At 42.4% G+C, this 24276-nt stretch overlaps 1 protein-coding gene across 1 annotated transcript; it reads right to left on the minus strand.

The window, feature by feature from the left end:
• Positions 1 to 1424: 1424 nt before the first annotated feature.
• LOC117268045 (arf-GAP with dual PH domain-containing protein 1-like) lies at positions 1425 to 23044 on the minus strand. Its single transcript, XM_033644198.2, has 11 exons — positions 22457 to 23044; positions 18405 to 18535; positions 17490 to 17581; positions 14764 to 14846; positions 5688 to 5800; positions 5341 to 5487; positions 4841 to 4924; positions 4580 to 4642; positions 3121 to 3192; positions 2621 to 2849; positions 1425 to 2532 (listed from the first exon to the last, which is right to left on the minus strand). The coding sequence occupies exons 1-11, from the start codon at positions 22611 to 22613 to the stop codon at positions 2504 to 2506; spliced, it is 1200 nt and encodes a 399-aa protein (XP_033500089.1). The 5' UTR covers positions 22614 to 23044; the 3' UTR covers positions 1425 to 2503.
• Positions 23045 to 24276: the final 1232 nt, after the last annotated feature.

Here is a 24276-nt window from a genome sequence, read left to right on the forward strand (position 1 = left end):
CTTTTTTCAAAAATGTAGTATGAACCGTGTAGGAATAACAACCATTTCTTCACACAGTCCCCCGACTTTAAGGGCTCATAAGTATTTGGACAAACTAACATAATCATCAATTAAACAGTCAGTTTTAATACTTGGTTGCAAATCCTTTGCAGTCAATGACTGCCTGAAGTGTTGGACACATAGGCATCATCAGATGCTGGGTTTCTTCCCTGGTGATGCTCTGCCAGCCCTTTACTGCAGCCGTCTGCACTTCCTGCTTGTGTTTTGGGTGTTTTGCCCTCAGTTTTGGCTTCAGCAAGAGAAATGCATGCTCAGTTGGATTCAGGTCAGATGATATGACTTGACCATCACAGAACATTCCACTTCTTTGCCTTAAAAATGTCTTTGGTTGCTTTTGCAGTATGCTTCAGGTCAATGTCCAACTGCACTGTGAAGCATCGTCCAATGTTTTGAAGCATTTGGTTGAATCTGAGCAGATAATGTAGCCCCAAACACTTCAGAATTCATCCTGATGCTCTTGTCAGCAGTCACATCATCAATAAATACAAGAGAACCAGTTCCACTGGCAGCCATACATGGCCATGACATAACAGTACCTCCACCATGCTTCACTGATGAGGTGGTGTGCTTTGGATCATGAGCAGTTCCTTCCCTTCTTCCTTCTCTTGTCTTCCCATCATTCTGGTAGTTGATCTTTGTTTTATCTGTCCATAGTATGCTGTTCCACAACTGTACAGGCTTTTTAGATGGTTTTTGACAAACTCTAATCTGGCCTTCCATTTTTAAGGCTAACCAGTGGTTTGCATCTTGTGATAAACCCTCTGTATTTATTCTAGTGAAGTCTTGTCTTGCTTACAAGAGCAGCAGGATGAAAGCTGAAGTGTTTGGGGCTACATTATCTGCTCAGATTCAACCAAATGCTTCAAAACTCATTGGACGATGCTTCACAGTGCAGTTGGACATTGACCTGAAGCATATTGCAAAAGCAACCAAAGACATTTTTAAGGCAAAGAAGTGGAATGTTCTGTGATGGTCAAGTCATATCATCTGACCTGAATCCAATTGAGCATGCGTTTCTCTTGCTGAAGCCAAAACTGAGGGCAAAACACCCAAAACACAAGCAGGAAGTGCAGACGGCTGCAGTAAAGGGCTGGCAGAGCATCACCAAGGAAGAAACCCAGCATCTGATGATGCCTATGTGTCCAACACTTCAGGCAGTCATTGACTGTAAAGGATTTTCAACCAAGTATTAAAACTGACTGTTTAATTGATGATTATGTTAGTTTGTCCAAATACTTATGAGCCCTTAAAGTCGGGGGACTGTGTGAAGAAATGGTTGCAATTCCTACACAGTTCATACTACATTTTTGAAAAAAGCCTTAAATGAAAGCTGAGAGTCTGCACTTTAAGCACGTATTCATTGTTTCATTTAAAACCCATTGTGGTGGTGTACAGAGCCAAAATGACAACAACTGTATCATTGTCCAAATAATTATGGACCTGACTGTATGTATCCATCCTTCTTACTGACTTTTACAGTCCTGTGTCACATAATGTTTAGTCTGTGTATAACTGGCCAGGGGCTGAGTTTTTACACTTGGTTGAAATGCAAGTTTAATTCAGTTGTATCTAGTTAATTTAAGTATTTCTACTTACACTACTGATAACAGATTAAAAAAAAAAACTATTTCTGACATCTAAGCAGCAACAACTCTGATTCATACAAACACCTTTTGCACATTCGGTCAGGATGACTGACCTCTTCAAGTATGTAAGTCACATCACATAACAGATGAGTGAGTTAGGCTAACATTCATGAGCTTAGAAGTGATTCAGACTCCTTAAGGAATGGGTCTGGCATGTAATGTAGGTGAGGTTAAGCAGAATGGCAGGTAAAGGAGTCACTGTGCGAATGCTAACGTCTCACCCTTTAGGTCTTTTGTCTGTCACCCTTGAGGCTGGAGATATACTTGCTTTTTAACTACATGTTCGCGTAGACAACCGGCTGAGTCATGGATGGATTTGTTGACGTACCTGCCTATATACTGCGCGTGTTACTGGAGGATTCCACTAGGGGGCACATCAGAGACAGACTGTACTGTATAGGACAAATGGATTTGCATGATGTAAACAATTAACATGGCAGTAAAAGTGACGGCGGTGCACTCGTAGATGGCATGTGAGGCCCTAAAATCAAGCACGTCAGGACAATGGTGGGTATGTTTCTGACATTGCCCCTACCATTCATGTGCATATTGTATGTTGCAGTTGTGTAGCGTTAATTTCTGAGGATGTGCACAACCAACACTCCAAACGGATGCAGGATACCTGAGGCAGCCATCATACGCACACGAATGCATAGTTAAAAGCAAGTGTACCTCCGGCCTAAGTCTTTATAAAGACTTCCATTATAAGATAACATACATATCTCAGGTCCTTCTCTTCTCCAGCTCCACCCCCTGCTCCTCATCCTGCACCAACAGGCCTTCAAACACTAAGACCGTCATGGTTTGTGCTTAAAATAGGCCTCCACTGCAAAGAGAATGGAAACAAATATAAATCAGACTCAGAAATTGAAAAGAGCTAAATCATGACTTGACTTACATGGTGTTAAATTTACCTGCGTACTCCTGAGGCAGCATTGGTCTGTTGATTACTGTTTGAAATGCAGCGATCCAGTCTTTCTGATCCTCCTCAGTCTCGCACGCAAATAGAAACTTCCTGTCTGGGGTCACTATCGTAATGCCAAACTGCCAGTGGTAGCCCTGTATGTTCGGGGGGAGGCCGGGAAGCACAGTGTAGCTGTTTTCCCTGCTGCCGATGAACACCTCACCTCGTGCATAGGCATCCTGGGGGCAAAGGGAGAAACACATATTTTAATAATCACACTTCTAAATTAAGTGATTGTGACTAATCATGTAATATTTCAAAGCATTTTTTGCTGTCTTAGCATGTAAAGCACAACAAACCAAATTGTCAGTGTGAGCTAATCCCAATTTCCCAACAACATGCACACAAACTATCTACATTTTCGTTTCAAGACCCAGACACAAATACAGAACAGAGTAAAAGGCATAGCAACATCTGCAGCAGCTTCCCCGCGACGTGCAGTTTTAATACCAGTGGATCTTTGAAGTACATGAGCCTCCTGTCATCCATCGTAAACCATCTCTTCTTGAAGCCCTCTGTGTGCTGTAGGACAGAAACAGGAGAGAAACTGTGGCAGCAGCTCATTTCATGGAGCTACAAATGTCAAATAAATAACGTTCGTGCTCTGCAGGTTGCAGTTACAGCTTTTCCACAACCTGATTGATATGTTAGGGAAATACATAGAAGTATTCTATGAGCAAAAATGTTGCAGAAAACAGGGTTCTCACTCCCAGCTTGTCAAATGCCAATGTTTGGTCAGTGGCCTTCAGTGTCTGAAACTGAAGCACTGAGGCTCCCTTTAGCGTCTGTATGAGACGCACTGGGTCACGTCATCATTAGATCAGAGCAACTGCTCTAGTATAAAGAGCAAAAAAGTCCACGCAGGGTGGGAGAGAAGGGTGGTGGATTGGTCAAACATCACACTGCTGAGTATTTTAACTGTCACATAGCAGGTCATGTGACATAGGTGGTGTATATCAGGTGACATCCATTACATTATGTACTTATTTTAACCCAAACCATGATCTTTATTCTCAAACTTATCAAGTACTTTTGTTGCCTAAACCTGAAAATGAAGTAAGCCTACATTGGAAGTTTATTTTTGAAAGACTGTACACATGTAATGAGCAGAAACTGACATGCCCTCCCTGAGCACCCAAAAAAGACGCTAGTGAGGTACCTAGTTTGATGCATAGGGTCTATCATGGTAATTATGAATCTAATGGAAAAGGTAATCAACAATTTAATAGAAATTATGTAAAATCTATGCAACATTTAACACTTAATGGAAACTTCAGCCTCTACTATGTGCCACAAAGCAGAAAGAATGTGAAGTAATCTTGCATTTTATGTCTTATCAGGATATCACAAGCACATAACATTTACTCTTTGTCAGTGTGTAACACGCTGTGAGTGCTTTACATGATGTCCAAGGACATAACTAGATAAGATGACCCAAACTGCTTTGTCACCCCTCTGACAATGCTAGCTAAAGATCCCCGACCTCAGTAAGTATCTGACATCTCCTGTGTTCAGGATTCACTCTTTGCACTCGGCTCATTCTTGACTGTCGCGAGTCCATCTGCAGATGCTGAATTAAACTTACAGAAAGACAAGTTTCTGACTCGCTGTGTTTTGTCTAGTAGACAGTGCCACCACAACTTGGCATTGTTGGCAGGATCACTCTTGTGAGAGGTCACCTAGACTGTGCACAGCTACAGTCTGGGACTCTAACCTCAACCTCTCCATCAAAGAGGGTAGACAGGTGAAGTCCTGACGCCTGAGGACTGGGGCTCACTCACCGCTGTTACACAGTGAACCAGGTGGCTTGAGATGCACTGTCTTTCTGACCAAGCGTCGGTACTTTACGAGTTGGGAGTGAGAATGTGTTGCAGAAAAACAAAACAAACAAAAAAGAAAATTGCATTACCTTTGGACCAGTCTTCTCCATGTAACCCTCCTTTATGTAGTTCCTGGATAGCTTTGGCATCAACTAAACAAACAAAAGGCAAATACTTAGTCACTGATTGTGTGTGTTTCTGTTTCTGCCTCCATATTGCTAGTAATACGCTAGGCCTGTGTGATAACTCCTACTTTTTTTGTTTTACTAATTGTAGGAAGCAGTGTCCCCACAGAAATTATGCAAAACTGTGTATGTATAAACTGTGCGTGCATGCGTGCGTGTACTCACATCAGAGTTGGAAGCTCCAGGAAAAGCCACCTGCAGGTAATGAAACCTAGCTGCTCTGATGGCGTTGAACCAGTCCACCATTTCCTTCAGGACAAGACATCAGGATGTTCAGTTACAGCCTCTTACTACAAGATTATCCTCTCACACTCACACATCATCAGCCCTGATTGTCCGTAATTACGCCAGCACTCCACACAGCACGCATTACCAGACTAAATGGCTTTTCTAAATGGCATTTTGAAAAGATCTAAACCCACAGGAGATGTGCTCCATTTGGAAGAAGTAGCATATTCTCACAATATTATTCCTCATGCTGTGTAAGTTCTGTGAAGCCTTTACCTATTATTAAAGACTATAAAAGTAAACTTAAGTGGCACACTAGCTTGTAATGGCGAACCATTTCCACCAGAGGGACACACGTGCCTTTTCCTGCATCCTCAGACACACTCCTGCGCTTGTCCCCCCCACCCACAACACCAAGTAGAGGCAGTGCACCTCACCTTTCCATCCTCGTGGTAAACAAAGACATTCCTAGTGCTGTTGTCCTTCAAATAGGTGACCTGCAGGCCGTGGGCGATGCCTATTTTTGTCGGCTGGAAAGTGGCATTAACAGTATTGATCTTCATTATCGCTTTGGGCTCTCTGGCCTGCAGAAGGGAAAGACATTTTTAGAGGAGAGAGGTATAGTCTCAGCTCTCCTGGAAAAGAAATAGCTGATAGATAGATGATAAATAATAGAAAAATATGCAGATGTTTACCTTTTTTTTGTAAACAAAGGCAGTTTTAACACCGAGATCGCATCATTTACGGATCAAGAAAAAGAAAGAAAGTGGGGGGAAACACTCACATCATGTTTGTTGAAGTACTTCAAAACACCTTCCCGTTCGGACAGAATAAATTTTCGGCTGAGGTACTGTCCGTTGTCTCGGCCTCGTTTCCATAGAAACCCCTCTCTGTAGCCTGCCAGGAGGGGAGCCACATGGGTCAAGTATCATTGACACGGAGCAGGAATACAGAGAGAGAGCAGAGGGAAGACAACAGGCTGTTAATATACAATAGCTCAAAACTGTAAGACGAACATGCACGCAGAAGAGAATTATAAGGAGCACTTAATCACCTTGTGTTGAGATGGCAAACCTGTCAGCAAGTTGCGGATATACACATCCATCAGACACAGAGCAACGTTTGTGCATTTATGTTTCTGGCCACTCAAAGATTGTACGTCCAATTATTACTTGTGCTTTAGCTCAGTTTTGATCTCAAACTCTGCTTTGTCAGCGGTCCTACACATCAAAATAGGATGCACTAGGTACCTCTCCTGCACCAGTTTTGACCGCTCCAGGACTGCTTGTCAATTTACCCTCATATGCATCCTGTCTTTAACAGGAAATGTGCAAAATCTGCTCGTTAAATCCTGACAGTCTCTTTTAAACTTAGAACATGGGTTATAAAGAAAAAAAACTTACTTCCTTAGGTTAGGGCAACAAAAGTACATAGTTGGGTTTAGAAAAATCATCATGGCTTAAAATAGGTATGTTACTAACCTGACATCGCGTCACATATGTCACTAGTATAGCATGCTACACATGCTAACACACTCCATTAACTTTTAGTGTCACACAGGACACAAAAAGCGGTCTCCACGGTCAAAGTCTTGAGTTTGTTTGACCCATCCACTTCCCCTCACCTTCATCCTTGGCAGACTTTTTAGCTCTCTATACCACAGTAGTTGACCATTGAATCTCATACTACTGCTACAAGGTGCCTCAGTGACTGATGCCGAGGGCCACTAACCAAGCATCTGTATTTGACGAGTTGGGAGGCAGATCAGGTTGGTTCAACAGGTAGTTGCTAACTTCGTCTGTCTGCCGTTTGACGAGCTTGCTGGCCAACAAACTGAAAGGTTCGAAGGTTCTTAAGAGCTGAGGGGAACTGCAAATACACAAATAGTCATTTACATATATACTCATCGAGTACATTTTGAGTTATGTTCATTACCTATGCAACAGTGGTCACCAAGAGCTTGAGAGGTCTTTTAGCATTTAATGTTACACAAGACACTGACCCAGAAACAATGCTGGTGGAAACCACTAAAGAGCTGTACTACTGGCGAGTGTGTGTGTGTGTGTGTGTGTGTGTGTGTGTGTGTGTGCGCGCGCGTGCGCACTTTTAGCTTATGTGGTCACTGTTCTAAGCAGTGTTCTCAGCAGTGGTGAGAGGAAGCACCTCTGCTTTTACTACACATAAATAATTCAGCTTCAACTGATGGCTTCCTCTACAAGCCTGAACATCACTGAAATAAACTCTGTCTCTCTAACACACACATACACACACACTTTTTGATTAACAACTGCTAAAACACCTTTGTGTTTCAGAACTTGTATTTTTCTATCTAATCAGTGGCAGCAGTGTGGGAATGAGTCAATATATATGTGCTCCATCATTTTTAATCTCCTCTATATAAAGCCATATCAAACATCACACACACCCACATCTTGCTGGCTCTGTTCCTGGGTCTGTTCCTGACACTGGCCTCTCTACCCATACTCAGCATCAGCCAACAGAACTGGCACTGCAGGAAGAAATGCATCGTCATTGCCTTATGCACAACCGGCCAAAACACACACACACACACGCACAAATCAGCAATAAGCAACAGAAAATTATTTCCCTACAAATATCCCAGAACTGGATTTCTAACACAGTAATAAAGTGGATCTTGATTTAGAGTTGTCAGAATCAAGTGCACTTGTTTTCACAGCCGCAGATCCTACTTTTAGACATTGTTCACAGTCTGACAGCACTGTGACACTGCAGTAACCACAAGTGAAAACTGTTGTGCATATTTATTTTTATTTGCCATTGTTTCAGCTTTTCTTTATCGTACTTTTCAGGGCGATCAGCATCATTATATATCTTTAAAAAAGTTTGAAAAGTGCTTTATATACACAAAAACCCCAAAGCAGTGTGACAAACAGGGATACAATTAAGAACAGATCAGAACTAATGAGGGCGGTATTTATAAAAGAAAAAGTATGAAAATGTACTAATAATAATCCCCTGTGGTGCCAACTCACAGGCTCACATAAATGGCACTTAACTGTTTTCTTCTGATTACATGGAAATCTCCAAATAGCAGACTACATTAAAAACAACTGATAAACCACTTCCCCTGTGCAAGAATATGGACTGAAAGTAAAGTGCGTCATTCAAATGCTGGTACTGCATGAGCTAAAGTGCCATACAAGAGACATTTTGAGAGGAAAACGCGGCAGTAAAATTGTCCATTTCCTCGGGGAAATGGAGCTGAAACAATTAATATTTGTCTGCCGGTCCGCCTGCACCGTCCATCCCTCCCTTCATCCCTTCCCTTTGCTTCTTTGTACAGTAATAAAGTTGTCTTGGTGTGGGCTGCACACAGTAAACTTCTGGTAAAGTAATGGCTTCATCAATTATTCATGAGCAAGAAAGTTTTGCTCCACTGCTGCGAGGAGGAGGAGGAGCGTCAGACTGTCCACAACATAACACCAGCACAGCAGAACAAGAGAATTCATTCACTGTTACAACTGGGTGTCAAAGATTTGCAAACACTCGGGAGAGCAAAGCAAGTTTTGGACCGCAGCATCTGTCTATCTTCAAGTCCTCCACAGATCTCTGCTCGTTTCTCCTGGCCTGAAATCTAGCAGCAATGTTATATAGAATACTTGTGTACAAAAGACGCCATTCTTCCTCCGTGGCAGAGACACAGCCACATGCTTCTAAACCTCTGCACAGCACAACACAAAAGGCCATTGACAGAGAGGGAGAGACAGAGAGACACAGAGAGGAAGAGTTTGACAGTCATGAGACTTGGGTACTAGTACTATATCTCGTCTACCTTAAAGTGAGATTTTCTTTTCCTTTTTAAAACGCTATATTTTAGCTCTTCAGTTCACAGTGAAGGCGCTTCTTAAAACTACCTAATGAAAATGCAAGAGGCTGCTCAGCTGTAGCCCTGTGAGAACGTAGCATGTGGCTCTGGTTAAAAGGAACTGTGCTGTGTTCTTTAAACTTGTGTGTGAACTTGACACTGTGGCTCTATAAACCTGAAGGGAAAGTCCCACCCATAACTTCTGCAGGGGTGTGTGTGGAGTAACAGCAACATGTTTCAAACGCTCTTCCAAAAAATGGCCACAAACCATGCCTTCTATCAGGTTAACTGACTTTATGTTGCACAACTTCCCGTTTCCGGCTCAGAGGTCACAAAGGGAAACAGGCAATGTAACCTGATAGAAGGCGTAGTTGGTGACCAGCTTTATCAGGAGAACATATGGAGCAACATATGTCTGACTTTACTGGCAGCATCCTGTTTTCCACTTAGACCGTGCAAAAGCCAGTGAGAAAAACTCTGTCTGTGAAGTTGTACTCTGTATGATTAGAAATGATTGAAATAACATTTTAATAAAATGAAAAACAGTGGATCTGTCCTTCAGTGATGGCCCTGTTACATTTGGACATCTTAGTGAGCCATGTTGGTGAGTAAGCATGCACAATACTGGACACCTACCCAAACAACACCTGAGGCAGGTTGCACCAACTAGTCTTTACAAAGCCTGGACTGCAAAGCCAGTCTTAAGAATGGACTTGACATCAGGTGCACCAACCAGACTTAAAGGAACACTCCACCTGCAAAATGACCATTTGTACAACATTTACTCACCCCAGGTTATCTTGAATTCGTTAAGAAAACTTAATTTTCCTCACCTGCCTCCACAGTGAATGGAGAATCCAAATACAGCCAACATTTTTCTTGAAATTAAGTAAGAAGACCGCCTTTAATAACAGCAAAGCTATATCAAAACATCCTTTTACAAGCTCTTACACAACTCCTGCAGATGATTAGAGTCTCATTTATCCAGTCGTATGCTCAGTACTTCCCAAACATGCATATTAGGTGGAACACAACAGCATAAAATACATGAGTACAGCCTCATGCGTGGCCAAGTAGCTGGGCACGTGCATGCATTTGAACTCTGCTCAAGTGCAGGTCATAAGCATGTGAATGTCCAGGCATGCTACTCGTAGCTGACAGTGTTTTTAAATAGTAATGTTTTAGCAATAATGCATGTGTTCAAGAAGTACTGAGCATACGACTGGATAAATGAGATTTGCATTATACTGCACGAGTTGTGTGAGAGTTTGTAAATTAATGTTTCAGTATACTTTTGCTGTTCTTAAATGTGGTCCCCTATGACTTCAATTCATGAGGGATTCTCTCTGTTTTTGGATTCTCCGTTCACAGAGGAGTCATGTGAGAAGAACAAAATTTCCTTCACAAATTTAAGGTAACACATGGTGTGTAATGGATTAACAACTGGTCAAGTATTGGAGGAGTATTCTTTTAAGCCCAGTCTTAACTATGCCCTCGCTTAGCCATGCCCAATAACGTGAATGCCCAGCAACTATGCTCCCCTGCTAACATCCACATTGACTACCTGCCTGGAGGAGATAGAGGCGTGGCTGAAGCTCAACTTCCTACAGCTAAACAGTCCCAAAACGGAAGCCATCCTAGTCGGCACACCACATCAGCTCTGTTCTTCCACCATCACCAGTATCACTTTCTCTGGCCAAAACATCCCCCTTACCACATCTGTCACCAACCTGGGTGTTAAAATGGACTCTCAACTCACCTTTGACACCCACATCAAACACCTCTGTAAGACCTCATTCCACCACCTCAGGAACATCGCCAAACTCCGTCCAACACTCACCCTGGCAGATGCAGAGAAGCTCGTCCACGCCTTTGTCTGCTCCAGGCTCGACTACTGTAATGCACTCCTCATCGGGATCTCTGGCAAGAGCATACAGAGACTGCAATACATCCAGAACAGCGCTGCCAGGATCCTGATGAGGGTGCGCAAACACGATCACATCACCCCCATCCTGAAATCGCTTCACTGGCTCCCTGTCCCACTCAGAATTGAGTACAAGGTCTCCCTCCTCACCCACCAGTGCATTCACATACATGCCCCCCTTTACCTCAAGGAACTCCTCACCCCCCAGACCTCCTCACGCACCCTCCGTTCTGCAACCACATACACCCTCCAAGCCCCCAGAACCAAGCTCCGCACCATGGGTGACCGGGCCTTTTCCTCTGCTGCTCCGAGGCTGTGGAACGCCCTCCCTGACCACCTCAGGGCCCCACAGACTACTGATGTTTTTAAACGAGACCTAAAAACCTATCTTTTCACAAAAGCATTCTGCTAAATGTCTTTTATAGGTTCTCCTTTTAACTATTTATCGTTTCTAATCATTTTTAAAATTCTTTTTAAATTGTATTAATTCTAACTGTTTCCAATTGCTTTTCTGTTTTTTGGTTTGTTTGTTTTTTTTATCTGCTCTGTAGCACTTTGAGATTGCTAAAATATAAAGGGCAATACAAATAAAATTTATTATTATTATTATTATTATTATTATTATTATTATTATTATTATTATTATTATTACTACTACTACTATGGCTATTGCCGAGCAGCACATGATACATTGTTAACATTCTCCTGCTGACTTGCTAATGTGTAGCTAACCAGTTATTATTCATGGCAACGTTATTATGGAGGATCAGAGAAAGAGAAAAAGAAGTTTCACTGACATCAAGATATGAAGGTTAATGGAAATGTACAGGAGAGCCCTGTTTCTGTTTGACTGACAGCAGCTGGCAGGTGGAGCTCCACAGGTCAGGCCAAACCATCTTGGCTGTGGCTTACATCTCATGGACTGACAATGTGCTGTTAGCAGTGGAATTAACCAGGACCGCACCAGCATCTGAACAGACTGAAGTGACATTTGCTGGTAAGTTTATATGATGCTTAGCCAATGAACACACCTGGGTGTATAACTTACATTAGCAGTGCATTTTTAACCTGTGGTCGCTTGTTCAACAAGCTGAGGTGAAGGACAAGTCATCCCAGTGATGGCTCATTTGGCCCGATTCTGGGGCGTCATTCATACAGAGGGTCAGGCAACCGGATTATTACATCCAGCATGCCGAGTTTGGGCTGATGCTGGGCCAGGTCATTCTTGATAACGGCCCGGGGGTGGCAGTGTCGGCAGGTAGACTCGGGCCATCTGATTTGGCCTGATTCTGGGGCATCATTCATGCCAAGTCTCAGCCTGGTCAGGCAACGAGATGCTGCCTGGCTAATTTCATCCAGCATGCCGAGTTTGGGCTGATTCTGGGCCAGGTCATTTTGGCTACCTTGTTCATGTTTGTAAATTAGCTAAATAAAAAGGAGACTTTAGCAGGAAAGCTAATGTGGGCTGTTGTTTAGTTTGTCGCTCTTATGTTGTGTGTCAGGCTGCTGATATATAGCAACAGCTGAGATTGTGACTTTACGTCTGCTCCTAACAAGGCGTAAAATTCAGCCTGGTCTTAGCAAGAACAAGGCTTGAGCCTAGATGCTGCAACCAGAAAATCCATCAAGTCGGACTTAGGAGGCTAAGTTATGACCGGCTTAGCTTAAAGATCTAGCACTGAATCTCCTATCACATGCAAAGCGTGTAGGAGCCCTACAATGGCCAACACGAAAACACAATAGGCCCTATGTAGAGTCAAGAGTTTGCTTTGTCTGTTCTGTGCTACTGTATAAACAACATGGCAGACTCCATGCATGCCAGTATATCCCCTTTAATCCTCCAGACTGACCCTTTAAGGCTAGGCTGGGCCCTGTTGGTGCAACTGGCCCCTCAATGAGATTAATGTTGCATCTGTGTTTAACCATTTAACTTTGCTGTGAGAAAGATCTAAAGCTGCATGTTTGGCATTTGTATGCAGTATTTAAACATTCAGTAAATGGTTTACAAATCTCCTAGGTTATTCTTGACAGATAAAAAAAGGTAGAATAGTAATTGTTTCTTACAGCTGAGTAATATTTCAACTACTTTAACTTGCTTTACATGGACTGCAGACAAAGGTCAATCCCTTGTCTTCACCATGGACACAGTGCCAAGACCATAATGGCCCAATCTTAGCCTCTACACTGTTGCTAATACATAGAAATAGAACGTAATTTATTTCTATTACAGATAAGATTCTAATGTTATGAGAGCATAATGGCCCAGTCTTTGCCACTCAGTTTGAGGGGACATCCATTATTGATTAGCAGAGTCTGATTAGCAGTCAGGTTGGTGCCACCTCGTCTCTTTTAATGAGGTTGCATCAGGCGATTAGCCAAGAGACATTTGTCATCTGCGACACACACACACTCACCCAGGCACATGATTCAGCACAAAAGACAGAGATAAGGGTTACGCAATACGCATTAGTGAGGAAGTAAACTCAGGCCAATGACAAAATGATCAGATGCAGACGACCACAAGAAAAGGGTGAGACAAATAGTGGCTTGGCAGAAACAGAGGAGGGTGTGGATAAGGAAAGAAAAACAAGGGAGAGGCCGACGTTGGACAGCAAAGGGCGGCGTTCCTCCCTTGATGACCAGCCCTCGTTGTCTCTGCAACATAAGGCATGCTGACACGCCATCTATCTGTCTAACTACCGATGAGCACTAAGTCTGACTGGCAGGCTAATCGGGCTGGGCCATGTAAATGAGCAGTGTGCCACGGTGCCTACTGGGCCATGATGACTTATTCATTATTACACCCTTTGACTGTGTAATGCCATTAGCAGGCTAAATAGCACCTTCACACACACTGACCCCCAACAGATATCGATACACTTTTCTCACAAGATCATCACCAGAGTTTGTGCTGCTTTAAATGTAACACCCCCTGTCCCTAGAACGTTGTCTCTCTATCTGCAGATAAATATTTGTACACTAGTGCATCACATGGTCATAAAATAATTTTCGCCAGCGGGCTTAGATGAGAAGACTGATATTAGTCTCCTTTTTGTGTGCTAGTAAGTAGGAAGCTGGAGTTGGGACATGGTTAGCCAACCTTGACATAAAGAGTGGAAGTAAAGGGAAACAGCTTGCCTATGCTTATTTTCAAAATCCATACATGTTATTTCTTTGGTCTAAGACAGTCCAAAAATATAATTAAACATGAACAACTCTCCAAAAATCCAAAAACTAGACAGCTAAACCTCAGATATGTGATGTCATAGGGTATAAAGTCTGGAGCTGCTCCAAAGATGATGAATTAGGAAAGATGTCATAGGTGAAACCGAGAGCACCCAGGGTCATGTTCTCCAGATATAGACTTAAACCAATGCGTGCAGAGGTACAGTACGAGCCTGTCGTTTGCGGCTCTTCATCAACATCTCACTCTGACTGTTTCTGCTTTCACTTTCCTCCCTGCGTTATTATTAGACTTGCCTTAATCATTGCTATTATTATTGAAGAGAAACTGCTGACAAAGTTCCACTAATTCAGTGATAGCGCATTTCATTTCCTACAGATTCTTCACAGTAAAAGTCTCCTGTTATTTTGTTGTGTAAAAACTTTTATTGTGAAGCACCAAAATAAGGAATGTTGAGTTTTCACGCAGCAACTTGGTGATTGAACTTTCTTGGGCCATGGAGATAACATATTGGAACTCTTATCTGAGGTGGTGTTTCCCTCTAAAGCTTAGTTATTAACCCTGTGTGACTCATTTGTTTAAACATAAACAGAAAGAAAACTACTTCAGGTTCAGCTGTAGTTGCATGCTGTAACCATTTTTCTCATTCCCTAAAAATATTGAAATGTTCCTTTAAGCTGCAGCAGCAAAGTGAGGTATGAGGTGAGGCCTCTCTTCCTTTCCGCTTTCATTTTTCACCCAAGAATGCTTGTAATGATAAATGGATGATGCAGTTTCCCTGCTGTGTATTCATTCAGTGCTGAATAGGTGGTGCTGTGCGAGACACAATTACTTGCTTTCCTGGGTAAGCAAGGAGCATAATGTGTTTGCATGCGTAACTGTACAGAGGCACATTTCATTCTTACCTGCCGAGTAGGGCTCCTGCCTCTCCACACACTGGAACTCCTTCCTCTCGTACTTGGCTCGGATCCATTGGTCCCGCAGGAGCCTGCACAACAGTTGGTGTTAGACACTCAGCTCTGCCTCTGGTTGATGTTTACTTCATGCTTGAGCTGATTTGTTGGAATCATCTCATTAACTTACATGGGTGTCGAGGCTCCGAGCCACATTTCATGCAAACTCTAAACAAAAGCAGTCGAATATTATACAGCTCATCTTCTCGTAATTATCACTTGTGTCTCCCTCGTCCTCGATCTATCACAATGCTAATTATACGGCCCGTGCTCTTCTATTATCTCATATCCATCTTGATTAAATTCGTTTCGCTGGAGTTTTTCTGCCCTCTTAATAATTACCCTTAACGTTCACAAAGCATCATGCGTAAACAAATGGGCTGCATGCTCACCAAGACACCGCATCATTTCAGCACACTCACCACACTTAATCAGCTATGTCATCTTCAACAAATCAGCATCACAAAATGAAATGTAAAAGCCTTGCGCAGCTCTTTGATTTGTCTTTCTCCCTCTCTTCTTTATCCAGTCATCCTTTCCTTTGTGCAATCACCCCTCATAAACACAATGCAGGTCTATTCGAAGATTAACTTCACAGTTCTATTGTCGTTTATATCACTGGATAGTTAAGAAGAAACTCTTGAACTGAACTTTTGCTTCCTGTTTGAACTACAGGAACTTGGCACTCTTATCACTCAGGAGTTGACCTGACTACCAAAACCACTTGTTGCTCCTATTAGAGAAGTATTTCACTGCAGGAAGGATGGGCTTTTCATAAAACTGGGCCATCTATGCAGTTGGAAGACAAAAATTACTTCTGAAACTGGTGCTAAATGACCAGAAAAACCAAACAGAGGAAAAGGGCTGTGGCATTTGCTTTTGCTTAAAGGGAAATTTCAGTTTATTTCAACCTGTCTCCTATCATCCTAAATTTGTTTCAAGTGACTAGTGACATAAAAATAATAGTTAGCCGTTAGCCTAGATACAGCCGTAGCGTCAGACCTGTTAAAACATAATTGAACGGGCAACCTTCAAGTGCAAAGTTAGTCCACTAAACAAGCTTTTTTTCCCACAAAGACTGCCTCATATCGTTAGGATAAATGTCAGAGAACATATAGAAAATGACATGTAAACCGGTGTGGTGCCATTTAGCTCTGCTTTCCAAAGCATGGCCGAAATATCGCGAGAACAATCAGCGATCTCATACCGTGCCCAAAATCTTGCGAGAACAAGCAACAACAGCTGGAAGGCAGAACCGGACAGTAGCCTGAAAAGTTCATTCATTTATTTTATGAGTAATGGCTGACTTTTTACCAGATTTCGACTTTGTGGAGGAGGAATTTGATTTTGCAGAGTTTGATGGCCGCCCTTATTTATTTGAGGAGAGAGAGAGAGAGGCACAACAGGTAGAGGACGACAAAGGAGGAATGGCTGCTGCAAGGCTGCGTAGCTCTGGAGATTGGTGGTGTACCTGTGAATGCTGTGCCCCAGTGCCCACAGAAGAGGAATGCCTCTGTTGCAAGGAATGGGACCGGTTGCAGCCTTATTTTCAAGGTCTGGATGTGACCAAGGACGAGACACCTCCACCTGGAGTAGTATCCAGCTGGGCTTTATCTAGAGCTGGCGAGATATATTTCTGCTGCGCTTTGGAAAGCAGAGCTAGATGGTAAACAAACATGGCAGCACACCAGTAAGGTAAGACAACACGTTTACATGTCATTTTCTATATGTTCTCTGACATTTATCCTAACGATATGAGGCGGTCTTTGTGGAAAAAAAAGCTTGTTTAGTGGACTAACTTTGCACTTGAAGGTTGCCCGTTCACTTATGTTTTAACAGGTCTGACGCTACTATGCGCCCCGGCTGTATCTAGGCTAACGGCTAACATGCTAACTATTATTTTTATGTCACTAGTCACTTGAATTAAATTTAGGATGATAGGAGACAGGTTGAAATAAACCGAAATGTCCCTTTAAGAGGTAGAAAACCCACAACTACCAAAATGCACTGAGCCGCACCAGACCAATATACGCTCCCGCTGGTGGTTGACGCAATGCGAGCCTGGCCATTTTTTTCCACAGGACACAATATGGTGACCAATGGTAACAAATGACCTCAAACTGCAACTGGCAACCTAAAATAAATGGTAAATGGACTGCACTTGTATAGAGCTTTTCTACTCTTCTGAGCACTCAAAGCACGTTAACACTACATGTCATTCACCCGTTCACACACACATTCACACACTGGTGACTCAGACTACGGTACAAACTGCCACCTGCTACTCAGTAACCATTCACTTGCACGTACACACCGATGGAGCAATTTGGGGTTCAGTATCTTGCCAGAGGATACCTTGACATGCCGACTGGAGGAGCTGGGGATCGACCTGCCGATCTTCCGATTAGTGGATGACCCACTCTACTTCTGAGCCATATTTAAGGTGAGAAATAAGCAACGCAGTATCAGAATCTTGGTTCATATTTGATCAGCACCGCTTAGTTTTACCGTTTATCTAATTTTCTTTTCGGCTTTTGTTTTTACAATACAGGAAACACTATTGGGCCCACTTCCTTTTCACAAATTCTCATATTACAGCATATGGAACAATAACTGTGATCTTAAAGGTGCCATCTGGAGCAGACACTACAGAGGGCAGAGAAAAACACATCACTTACATGCAGTCTTTGTGTGTAGGACAGTAGAAGAAGGCAGGAACTATCTTTTCATATTTGGCCTTGGCAGCGTTGTTACCCACAGAGTCCATGAACTGCAGAGGGGAGGAAGAGAAGCATTTGATATTTGTAAGTGATATCTGTGTGTATAAGTGTGTGCTCTGTGGCATAATGGCCGTGAGCACACGTATGTGTATTTGGCTGACACACACTCAAATTTAATGAGGTGCAGGCAGCTCAGTGTTTGTGTGGCTGACTCCATGCCCGGAGGGAGACTGTGCTGCTGCTTCTTGTGTGTCTCTGTATTTAACAGAGAGGACACTGCTCAGCATGCATTAGCACACACAGCTAGGAAACTACAGATCACACATCCATTCACACACAAATCAAAAGAGAAAGTCAGACAAAGGGGGACATGAAGAGAAAGCTAATGACAAAACACACCACAAACCTTTTGACGCACATATTTACACAGAGTGGAAAGCTGATACGGATAATCTGACTGGACTACATGTATGAAAATACATTTTTCTTTTCGCCTCATTCTTGATTAATCGTCCTGTTTTTACAGTGAGTTTTAGAGTGTCCCAGGATTCAGCACACACCCACACAAAGATAGTGGTTGTATCTGCCAGCTGCTGGCTCATGCCTTTCAGGCCACGCTGAGTCGAGTCTGATGACTTGTCTTATTCTTCCAAGCAGGGATGCAGTGGCAGAGCGGCAGGCGGAGAGTCATGCTCACAGTGGAGCAGGATGTGCTGGGTGAGGGCGAGGCCACAGGCTGCAGATGTTACCTCAAGCCAAGTTTCATGCTATAATCAATGGTTGCTCTTCTCTTACAAAACACAGGGCTTTCTACTTTGTTCAGGATTTGTGTGAATTAAAAAAAAATCACTTCACGTAGAGTTCTTACTGTACCTCCACCTCAGCAGAGCTCCAGGGATCCAACAGGATGGATTTCACCTTGCTGATCTGAGCAATGTTTCTATGAAGGCCCGAGCAGCTGAGACACACAAACACTCCCAGGGTGTAGGACGCCCACTCCGGATCTGCAACACAGCACAGATGCGCACAAAAACCACTTTAACCTCAGAATAACCGATCACACACTGAAACATTTCCAAACTTCCTCCTAACAGACACTGATGACTCAGCTACATTTTAAAGCAGATTAAGCATAGTGAACAATATACAACCAAAACAGTGGTTGCTACATTACAAGCAACTAACTATTTACATGTGTATCTATTTAAATATATATTTGTCTTTTTTACAAGGATTAATATTCCTAATAATTGCATGTAGTTTTGTAGTAGAATTATGGATAGAGATCTGACACAAGGGTTAGGACCAGTGGTTGAGGAAGTACTCAGAGTCTTTACTTGAGAGAAATTATTAATACCACACTGTAAAAATATTGTTACAAGCAAGGCCCTGTAGAGAAGTACAGTATTCACAAAGTACAGTATTCACCTCTGGGATGTAGTGACGTGGAAGTTTAAAGTTGCATGAAAAGAAAATGCTTCAGCAAAATACAAGTACCTCAAATCTGTACTTAAGTACAGTACTAGAGTAAATGTACTTATTACATTTGACCACAGGGTATGACAGGGTGATGACTTACGGACTTAAAGGAACATGAAAGGAATATCCCTCAGCACTGAGCCATTTGTCTTTGCATCTAAAATAATACATTTTCCAAGTGTGTTCAGTTCATCCCGTGCACAAAGCAGGTTACCCAAAGTGCAGTGAGCTTGTATAAATGATCTAGATTTAACAACTCAATCAACATCCTCAGAGTGATTATAAGCCTTCCCCCAGTTGCTCAGATGTTCAATGTTTGGGTGAAATGTATGTCAGTCAAGATGTGGATTGTATTTAGGTCTGTGTGAAGGCAGACTGGGTGTTTCCTTTGTCTTAGTCAGTGTGTGAGAGAGTAGATGGCTCACCTTGAATCAACCAGCAGGGTAGTGTTTCATAGATGCTATTTCTGCCCACAGACACAAACACAACCAAGTGTCTCCCTTAATGACGTATTTACACATAAACAGCCCACTTTTACTGCAACTCAGAGACACTGGATTAGATATGGTAATGAACTATCTTCAAAATTCTTTCCTGTTATCACAGGCTGGTACATGAATATACTTAGGAATACATACTGCATGCATAGCCAAAACGAACAACACGCTGAACCTTGAAGCAGACGGGCTACAGCAGCAGAAGACCACACCAGGTGCCACTCCTGTCAGCTAAGAACAGGAAACTGAGGCATCAGTTCACACAGGCTCACCAAAACTGGACAATAGAAGATTAGACAAACGTTGCCTGGTCTGATGAGTCTGGATTTCTGCTGCCACATTCAGATGGTAGGGTCAGAATTTGGTGTAAACAACATGAAAGCATGGATCCATCCTGCCTTGTATCAACGGTTCAGGCTGGTGGTGGTGGTGTAATGGTGTGGGGGATATTTTCTTGGCTCACTTTGGGCTCCTTAGTACCAACTGAGCATGGTTTAAACACCACAGCCTACCTGAGTATTGTTGCTGACCGTGTCCATCCCTTTATGACCACAGTGTACCCATCTTCTGATGGCTACTTCCAGCAGGATAACGCACCATGTCACAAAGCTCAAATCATCTCAACATGACAATGAGTTCACTGTACTCCAATGGCCTCCACAGTCACCAGATCTCAATCCAATAGAGCACCTTTGGGATGTGGTGGAACGGGAGATTCACATCATGGATGTGCAGCCGACATCTGAAGCAACTGTGTGACGCTATCATGTCAATGTGGACCAAAATCTCTGAGGAATGTTTCCAGCACCTTGTTGAATCTATGCCACAAAGAATTAAGGCAGTTCTGAAGGCAAAAGGGGTCCAACCTGGTACTAGCAAGGTGTACCTGATAAGGTGGCGGGTGGGTGTATGTGTCTGTGCATGCATTTAAACTACAGCTCCAACTCCTGAACATTAATGTGAATAGTGGAAATTCACAGGCCAGTCTACAGTGTATCATATACAGTTAGAGTTACAGTTGGGCAACATGCCATTCACACTCACACCACATTCACACTTTTTAGCCTACATGAGTCACTGCCACCTCCCACACCTCTGTGCCCCCAAAAAACCCAAATATGGAAGACCTCTGACATAAAGCAAACAAACTGAAAAGATGACATACTTGTGTTTCAGCACTCATGATGTATTGCCATGTTCTCAAGAAGTTCAGAGGAAGGTCAGAACTTCACGCAGTCCTTTGAAGGGTGACGAGAGCGGAAAGAGTGTGCAGCATGACAATTACCAATTTCACAATAAATACACAGGATGTTTGGGTTTTGTTTTTTTTTTCATTTTTAAACCGAAAGAGTAAATAAGACAGATTATTTTGCTTTCACAAGACACAGCACACTAATCAAGTTAAAATCAGGTATGTGGACAGACACACAACAGGCAACAGTTGCAGCAAATGCATGAATGGCTACACACACAGCTCCTCCTACACTACAAAATCTAATTATGAGAATCATTAGTCATATCAATGAAAGGTGAGATGGCATCTGCCGTGGTGGTGGTTGTGTTGTAACTGAGAACTGGGGCAGTGTCAAGTGCTCTCTATCTGCAGCCCTTTAACCATTGCTAATCAAGAGAAAGTGAATACACGCTGCACAAACAAGCATGAGAACACAAAAAAGAAAGTATTGCTTCCTTGTGCATAATCACAAAGCTGCACACATCTGTGCACAAGAGACAAGAGGCTCATGTGTAGCTAGCCACTCCCCATCGTCTCTGCATTATGTGGGCCTGCTGTAGTTGAGACAATCAACCGAGTCACTCTGCAGGACAACGGGATGCATATTAAATCGAGCAGCCACGGGGTACAAACACATTTGGCATGGAAGAAAAATGTAAGAGTCCAGAATGAATCAATGCATGAAGCACCTTTAGATCAATATAGCTGATTAATCAATTGAAAGACAAAATATCCTGCAACTATTTTGATAATAATAAAGTCATTTTAGTCTTTTTTTTAGGGAAAATTTCAGGTGGGGGGAAGCCAAATATTCTCCAGTTGCAGCTTCCCAAACGAGAGAATTTGCTGCTTTTCATTGTCAAAACTAACAATGTCTTTGTTTGAATCCAGGATATTTTATGTGCAGGGTTTTTCTCTCATTTTTTTAAGATTTCATAGACAAGCAATTGTGAAACTAATCCTAAACATGAGAGAGAAGAGCTTTAGTGTTTCAACACCTTGAATATATTACATTTTGACCCAGACGCAATGCCAAGTGAGGGATAATTCACTCAACAAACTGGACCTTTCTTGCTCTCAGGTTAAAGTAGAGCCTTACAAACCACACCCGTATGCTTGTATTTCTCTTTCCTTTCTTGTATGCATGCCTATGTACTGAACTGCAGATGTGATAAGTGCAAGGTGTGACCATCAGCGTGTGTGACCACATGTGCTCACACAAAAGGAAATCAACCACCAGATGAACACACATTTGACCTTTTTTAACCTACAAAAACACATCTGAGAAAGATAACCCACATAGGAATGGCAGTAGAAGTTAATAAATATGTTGCAGAGCACTTTTCAAGCAACACTGTGGCCTTAGACACTTAGGTTAACAATATATCTATCATTAAACATTATTTAGTTATGTTCACTTTGTTTTAGCTGTGTGTCTACATTATAGTGGGTGAATTCCTTGCATGTGCACACATACATGATCATTAAAGCGGATTTAGTCTTTTTCAGAGATCTTAAATGCACTGCGCTCCTGTGAAAGAATCATTTTATCAGCTTTAAAATATTTCCAGGCTACATCGTGACTGTCCAAGACAAACTAAACGACCTTGTCTCACGGGAATCAGTAGTCACAAAATGTATACAAACACATTTAAGTAAGAAAGGGTCACTAAAATGCCTCCGTCCATCTGTCAGTGACTCCTCTCCAAGCCTACCTGGAGCTCCGCAGTCGGCACAGTTTCCATTCCCAGGTTTCCCCAGCAGCTGCTTCAAACGCTGCCTGTTCTTCTCTTGATCCGAAGCCATCATGTAAATGTTGGAGCCCAGATGCCTACTCTGCTCAGCGGCTGCACGCCTCAAACTCTCACGCATCGAAAGTAAAGATTGACGCCGGGACGCGCAGGGTTGATTTGGAACAAAAGTAGCGCGCCCTAAGCGACTAATGAGAAGGCTGTCATTTTTAGGTGGAGGGTGGCTGAAGAGTGGAGCATGGTCAGTCTAGTGTAGGTGATGTAAAAGCCATTTAGATACACCAATAAATGCATTTCAGTCTTGTGTCTGTTTCTCTGGAGGGAGACCTCCAGCGGTCATTGTGATGGTTGGAGACGCGCTCAGGACACTCCCAGACACAGTCACGCTTTCTTGTACCTCAAGTTTTGTTTTGTTTTTTTTTGTCACTGATATTTTAACGACCTGAACGTTGTCAGAATTTTAGAAATACTAAAGGCATTTATCCAAAAGCCAAAATCTGTCATGTCACCAGCCAAATTCAGAAAAATGTTCTGAGAAATGAAATAAAACTTAATTCTGTATTTTGTGGTCTTGTGCCAGGTAGATAGTTGTTATGATTAAATTCCTCTCTTTTTGCCTGAAACACACGAATGATCTAAGAAAACATGACACGCAGGTGTTTTCACTCACACCTGATTGGACCTGGATGAATCCATGAGCCAATTAAAATGGTAGGGGGAGACCGGGGTTGGTTGACACACAGGGGGTGCGTTCAGAATTGCAAACTTTTTCTTTGTACTTTTAATAAGTACTGTAGCTGCCCCTAGTTGATGAAATGCAAGAAACATTTTTTTTAAATTCTGTGTATAGGCTACACATTTTCACAATTAAGAATGTAAGAATCACTCAAGGCTTGTGACAATAAAAATGACAATCAAAATGGTAAAGAAAAATAGCCATTATTCATTTCTGTAAAAAAAAAAAAAAAAAAAATGCCAGATCCACAGGGAGCCAATGGAGAGGTGTTACTTCTAATTAGTAGTAATTAGGGATCTATATTTTTTATATAAGATTTGAAAGTGTGATGAGTGATGGTAGCTGGCTAACATAATTTCATCACAAGGTTGGGTCGACTATGAGCAGGGTTAGTTCACACACTTATGTTAGAGTGTGTAAAATTACCAACTGTAAGTGTACTGTAAGAGATTAAAACTATTTTGAAAGATTATTATTTTGAATGGTCAGTGGCAAATGTAGTGAGACATTCCTACTGATAGACTGCTTAAAAATTGGTGCCACAAACCCCCTGATAGGGCTGGTTGGCACAAATGCAACACATGACTTTTTTTTTTTTTAATTTTGTGTGTGTGTCTTCATTAAAACCTATTGATTCATAGCTGACACATTAGCCTTTCATTGGCTGCTGGTTAGAGTATTCTCAAATAAATTATACCAAAAAGTACGGAGGAAAATAAGAAGTGTGCCCACCAACCCTGGTCTTCCATACATGTTTAATTGTCCCACCCTAACAGGCACAATGAAACTCACAGGAGACTGAGGGAAATGTCAGTCATACACACTTTGCACATGCTCATACCGTCCTTTAAAAATAGTCTTATTAGCCAAAAATGATGTGTGTGTGAAACCCAGTGTGTAATATGTGAAATCATAGAATGCAATCTTCTTCACGCAAGCGCAACACCTCAGAGTAGTCAATGGCATCTCTGTAGCACTGAGCTCAGGAGTGGACATGACAGGTACAAGACTGGATGTAAACCAGTTAAAAAAGCTGAAACACTGGAAG

The sequence above is a fragment of the Epinephelus lanceolatus genome, chromosome 18 (assembly GCF_041903045.1).
Source record: "Epinephelus lanceolatus isolate andai-2023 chromosome 18, ASM4190304v1, whole genome shotgun sequence".
NCBI lineage: Eukaryota > Metazoa > Chordata > Actinopteri > Perciformes > Serranidae > Epinephelus > Epinephelus lanceolatus.

Excerpts from the sequence above, each read along its gene's own strand:
- LOC117268045 (XM_033644198.2), bottom strand. The coding sequence starts at position 22,613 with ATGCGTGAGAGTTTGAGGCGTGCAGCCGCTGAGCAGAGTAGGCATCTG. Across the intron at positions 18,536-22,456 it reads TGCCGACTGCGGAGCTCCAG|ATCCGGAGTGGGCGTCCTAC; the intron begins GTAGGCTTGGAG and ends GCTGTGTTGCAG. Across the intron at positions 14,847-17,489 it reads CCTACACACAAAGACTGCAT|GCTCCTGCGGGACCAATGGA; the intron begins GTAAGTGATGTG and ends ACTGTTGTGCAG.